The sequence below is a fragment of the Cariama cristata genome, unplaced genomic scaffold (assembly GCF_000690535.1).
Source record: "Cariama cristata isolate BGI_N322 unplaced genomic scaffold, ASM69053v1 scaffold23639, whole genome shotgun sequence".
Lineage (NCBI taxonomy): Eukaryota > Metazoa > Chordata > Aves > Cariamiformes > Cariamidae > Cariama > Cariama cristata.
In genome coordinates, this window is record NW_009637879.1 from 1 (window position 1) to 6349 (window position 6349).

At 36.4% G+C, this 6349-nt stretch overlaps 1 protein-coding gene across 1 annotated transcript in view; it reads left to right on the plus strand.

Moving 5' to 3' along the window:
* The first annotated feature begins 780 nt into the window (after window positions 1-780).
* LOC104168066 (small glutamine-rich tetratricopeptide repeat-containing protein beta-like) overlaps window positions 781-6349 on the plus strand; it is a 13658-nt gene continuing 8089 nt past the window's right edge. Inside the window, 1 exon segment of the mRNA XM_009708519.1 lies at window positions 781-880. Coding sequence (XP_009706821.1) covers window positions 781-880 — 100 coding nt within the window.

Genomic DNA, 6349 nt, shown 5'->3' on the forward strand with positions numbered 1-6349 from the left:
GGCGTGGGTTTGGCTGCACATCGGTTTGCTCGGGGTTTCTATAGAGAAAATAATTTAACGAAGGTTGGCCCTGATCTTGCCATTCATTTCGTGCTCTTTTTAAACCTGCTTCCCCCGTCGGCTGGATAAGGTTGTGCCCTTTTAAATCGACATGGTTTAGGGAAAAATAACTTGGAAAGCTGGAACTAAAATTTTCTTCAAAGTTATGTAACTCCCAGCTGATGCTGAATGCAAATCAGACTGAGCCAGTAGTGTCACTAATCACAAGTGTGCACTGAGGTCACAGCGTTCCAGTTTTTTGTCCAAAGTGAATATCAACCATTCAGTAGCACAATGTCAGAGAATAGGATACCTTTTATTAAAATGTGTTTCTTTACGTTGTATTTATCAATGTGGCTTTTAAATTGGTTTTGACTTCAGCGTGTGCTGCTGCTTCCAAGTGCATATATCTTAGAAATAAAATCCAAAAATAAAAATGAAAATTTGCTGAATTATTTTGGCCCTGGTGAGCTCTCCTGCAGGAATGAATCTGAGGAAATCTGTGCTCTTTTGCTGATCGTTTGACTAGATGATTGTAGGAGTTCTCCGTAATCCATACAATTTAACCACTTGTTTCAAGGCATTACTTTATTGGGCCTTCTGGTGAAGGATAAGTTTTTGTGTATTGTGTATACTTCTTATTGAGGTCAGTGGGAGGTTGGAATACTCTAGGAATTCTTTTTTCTGAAATAAGAGATCCTGTTGTTTTTTAAGACATAGGAGAAACTCCTCAATTTCAAAATGTCATCAGTCAAACGCTTGGTTTATGCATTCATCCACTTCTTGAGAGAGCAGAGTCAGATGGATACTTTCACTCCAGATGAACAAGAAAGCTTGGAAGGTAAGTGATAAAAGTGCTAATACATATATGTGTGTAGTAAGTACCCATATGCTAAATTGCTTGGTGTATGTTATCATAGAAAGTAACTGGAGTGACCTAACTGGAACTGCTACCAAATATTATCTGTGAATAAGATCATGATCTTAATGTTTCTTAGATTATTAATTTTAAAACATCTGTCATTTAAAAAATGTTCTAAAGTTACAAAATGTGTACTACCTTAATTTTGAGCAACAGATACTTTGAATCACATCAAGTTAAGCAGTGCTGTAATGCAGGCTATCGTAATGATTTGTGTATGTGCCCACAAATTTTTTGCCTGCTGATTCTTTTTCTCTTTACTTTTGTTTGGTTTCTTTCTACATTTTCTGTGTGATAGCTGTGCCGGCCATAGAGGAAGTAAAACAATTACCATATATTGGTTTTGGTATATGGAAAGAACTGTTTCACACTTGCAAGAATTTTGTGTAATTTATGAGGGAAGGCTAAGAGATCCTGAGAATATGGAAAATAAAATAAATACTTTGCATTTCTTTTTCTCTTGAATAGTAATTCCAAAGAGCGCATGCTAGTGAATATTTTCAGTGTGGTATAGTTTTTATTATACATCCAAGTCCATCTATCTGTAGACATAGCTACAGAGAGATGGACTTCTGTGTGTCTTCATCTGTTGACAGACATTCATCAGGTCTTTTTAACTTCATAATATCTGTCTTTCTCCTTCATACTGCTCTTATTCCTTTTCCCTAACTCCTGGAGACTTCATGGCAGGTGGTATCACATTGTGGAATTAAGCAAGAGAAGAACAAAAAGTCTTAATTCCTCAATGAGCTTTTTATAGCATCTATTTAAAAGACCTCTGCACTGTTTCAGGTAGTCTTTGGTTGTATCAGTCAAAGAGAGGAGGAATTTGGAGGTAAGAGCAGGAAGTCTAGGACCAGCAGTGCAATAAACATCATCCAGGCAGTTGATGACTGAGTTACCTGAAATCTGAGGTGTGGAGAGTAGACTTTCCTGAGGTGCAAAACAAGTCCTGCTTTTCAGAGGCATGAATTGAAAAAGATAAACCTGGAGTGTGCCTCCTTCCATTGTCTATTGGATTTACAGTGTAGTTGTTCACTAATGTAAGCAAGAAAGAAACATTTGTATCGTGATATTCAAAGGATACTCCTGAAAGAATGAAAGCCAAAAGACTGGGTTTTACATCAGAACCTGGAGTATTTTGTACGTTTGAAAAGTCATAGTCATCTATGAATTTAACCTGTATCAGGTTTTGATGATGTTCAGCTGATGAAAGCAAGCAATGTTTTTGGAAATCATATAATGAGAGATGAAGAGTATTCCTTTTGTTTTTGCAATAAAACTGATAAACATTGGATTATGACTAAAAATTTACCTGATGATGTGTTAGAACGCCTTAGCCAATGTTTATATAAAGGAATCAATTTTAAGATTCTGTTTTCTGAACAAAAAAATACTATAAAACCTCAGTTGTGCTTAAATGCTGATGTAAATTTTACCATTTTAATACAGATATGAAATCCTAATTTTAGAGCTGTACCCTGCCAAAAGCATGGTACCATATGCTACGTGTTAGAGGATAGGAGGCAGGCATTCTGAATAATTGACTCATTTTAGTTGTGCAAAATATCTTTAGTGCATGTGGAGTAGCAATAGCCCAAGTTCCACCCATTGAAGTATTTAATGTTAGGTGGACACAGATGAAAAAATTTGACTGATGTTTTTCACTGGTACCTTATATACCTTCTTGGTGTCTATGAAAAGATGAAACACTGTATGATTGTCTGGGCCAGGAAGTAATTTAAATAGTTCTGGTTCCTCACAAAACAACAAAAAGAGCTAGAACATTACAAATAAAATTGAGACTTTATCAGAATAGAAGTCTATCATGTATTGAAACTCCATTTATATTGATAACCTGCATTATGCATGTTTGAATTATATAGCGATGTCAATGATAGTGTAAATTTCCTCTAGGAATTTTGTATTTGCATAATGAATAAAAATGCCTTATTTTGAGAAAGCAGAGTAATCAGAAGGTAGACTGGAGAAATATACTCCCCTACAACCTAGGACCTAGAGCAGTGATATAGATCTCTGGTGGTTAATGCTCAGCTCTATTGTATAAACTAGAAACTTCTCTTCTTCCAAGTTGTATTTTAGACAGTGTGTTTAAATGGCAGTTATTTCTCTTTCCTGTTTACAGTTTCTAATTTTTTTTCTTGTCTATAGCACTTCTTCCTTTGGGATTAAAGCAGAAACTCTCTACAACGTGCAGAAGGCTGTGATTTTTTTCTTACTTCTAAGATCAATGTACTGCAATGATTTCTCTAAGGCAGTGCTTCCAAAACAGTGGACTGCACCCCTTAAGGCAAGGGATGCATGTAATACTTGAGATGGGGAAGGTTATGTGTAAGATGAAGCAAGATGATACCAAGTACTAAAGGGGCCTCAGCAGCCCAATTAATCTTCATTAGTTAGTGACCAACAGCCTGCGTGTCTGCTGTGATGCCTTGATGTTGCTGGCAACTTGTGCTTGAAGAGCAAAAAATCCTGGAGGTATGTGGCACTGGGGATGCTGAGCTGGGCTCCAGCATAGCCCAAGTGCTCCTTTTATTGGGGAGCAGATGTTTGTGTGAGCTAAAATGGAGGTAGGCATCTGCACTGGTCAGTATATGCTTCAGTAACTGCCTAGGCCTCTGAAAGTGTGTGTGATGATGGAGATAATAAGGAGAACAGTTAACTTTGGCCTTTGAAATCAGACACGGAGAAAATCTTAGATTAATAGTTCATGTGGTGCAGCACATCTTTCCCAACTTACTGATGATAGCAAGCTTGTGGCAGTTGACGGTGCCTCACTTTGATAATGGGATAGTGAGATGCTGGCAGTCTAGTCTTTTGAGATACTTTTCAGACAAAAACAAGTCTTCACTCCTCGGACGTTACTTGGGTCAGGTTTTTACATCACATTAAAACAGTGTAGTTATTGATCTTGTCACAACTTAATACATCTTCTGATTTGGAAAAGTTTCTGTTTTGACTATGTTTATTTTTACACAGGTTTCTATTGTTGGCTTGCATGTTAACCAGTGGTTATTATTCTAACCTATGGATTCATCCCATAAGAGCTCCTAATTTTGTTATACCTGTGATAGATAGATTATAAAAATTATAAATTCTGTTTTTCAGTTAAAGGAGACATGTGGGAGTTCACTGTAACAACTGATTATTTTATGGAAATGCTTACTAGTAATAATAGTGTACTCAGGATTATTTTGTTTAAGCATAATTTGCACTGCTGCACTTTGCAAAAATCTCCTGTATGATAGAGAGGTGGTGTCACAGACTTAATGCCTCGAGGAAGATAAAGGAAGGGGTTGTATTTTAAATTTATGCAAAACTACAAATTAGGTGAGGCATTCAGGAAAGGGATTGCCTTTAGGTGAAAATAAGTTTGAGGAGAAAATTGGTAAGTGTACTTGGCAAGTGGCTTCCTATTAAGTCATATAAGAAAAAAATAAGATATTTAATTCCACTGATTTTATGATAGGCCTGGTAATAAGTACTATTAATGTATAATTCAGAGTTCAGCATAATCAATGCTTACTTTACAAGAATTAAGTTTTTTGACATAGCAGGAGACAAAGGACTTTAAACCAAATCCTTCAATACTCTTACTGGGTAATTTTGAACCTGGCAAATTGATAAGTTTTTAGCGTTCATAGGTTATAGGAGCAATGTGTTCAATCGTTACATGTTATCAACATTAATTTTGTATCATACTTCAGTTTTTCTGAATAATTTCTATTGTATGTTTTCAGAATTTTTTTAAAAATTACATCTTCCATGTTTTACTGTTTATTTTACAGGTCTACTTTTTCCCCCTTTCTCCCAGCTGTGACGTAGAAAATAGACTTCTCAAACTGGCCTTACTGGTGTTAACTTTCAGTAATTTTACTTTTATAATTTTGGATCAGTGTTCAGGTTCATTATAAGGCAAATAAGAATTCAAAAAGTATTTATTTTATTAACATTGGATGAAATTCAATTTAAATTCTAAGATTCAGTTTTTACTGATACTCAATTTGAATTCAGCTACTCCTGGTTATCTATAGTTTGAGTTAAAACTGTCATTTTTTTTTTCAAACTAAGCTTCACAAAGACTCTTCAGTGTTCCCCCTCAGTTTTCAGTCTAAAACATTTAGATGATATACCTTAATAAAAACATCCTACTAGATTCTCAAGATGATAGGGAAAATAATGATGTAATTTGAGATACTATAATTAACAGAATACATATACAGAATTGTATACACTAATTGCCATTGATCTTCTTTTGCCTAAAAATATATGAGCACATTTAAAACTTCAGCTAGGTATTTGGCTCTACTTGTTTTAGAATTGCTTATTGTGAGTGTTTTTGCATTATTACAGGTTTGGGAGGGCCATTTAATCCTTACACAACAGAACATGTGAACGGATGCTGCAGATACATATTTTAATAGGATAAAGGCTTGTGATTAATGAATCATTTATTAATAAACAGTGTCTTCAAATGAATATATTTCAAATGAAAAAGAGAAGACTAATAAGTATCTTGTATTTATACTTTACATTATAGATGAGCCATTTTCTTTCAACTATTATGCCACACAAATATATGGCAGTTATGGTGTTTTGAGGTGGGGTGTGTGACAGATGCATAGTTGTATTATGAACTGTGGTGCTTTTGTTAAACCCTCATATTTTTATGTCTTTTTAAAAAAGGACATTAAATGATTGAAGGAATTGAAATAAAAGTTTTAAATTTGTTTAAGAATAATGGCTGAATTATGTATGGATTCTGTATAGCTTATACAATTTTTCAGCAAGTCAATTCTAGGGGGTTAAGGTAGCTTCTCTTCATTTTATGATATAGAATCATAGAATCATTTGGGCTGGAAGGGACCTTTAGAGGTCATCTAGTCCAACCCCCCTGCAGTGAGCAGGGACATCTCCAACTAGATAAGGTTGCTCAGAGCCCCATCCAGCCTGACCTTGAATGCCTCCAGGGCTGGGGCTTCCACCACCTCTCTGGGCAACCTGTTCCAGTGCTTCACCACCCTCATTGTAAAAAATTTTTTCCTTATGTCAAGTCTAAATCTGCCCTCTTTTAGTTTAAAACCATTACCCCTTGTTATGTCACAGCAGACCCTGCTAAAAAGTCTGTCCCCATCTCTCATATAGGCCCCCTTCAGGTATTGGAAGGCCACAATGAGGTCACCTCGAAGCCTCCTCTTCTCCAGGCTGAACAACTCCAGCTCTCTCAGCCTGTCTTCATAGGAGAGGTGCTCCAGCCCACCCCAGCCCCCAACAAGTGCATGGGAGCGCCCTGTCACCTCATGACTGGGATGGTAGCCCCAGCCCGCCCCTACCTGTTGTGCACGCAAGGTCCACCGAAGGGAGGTT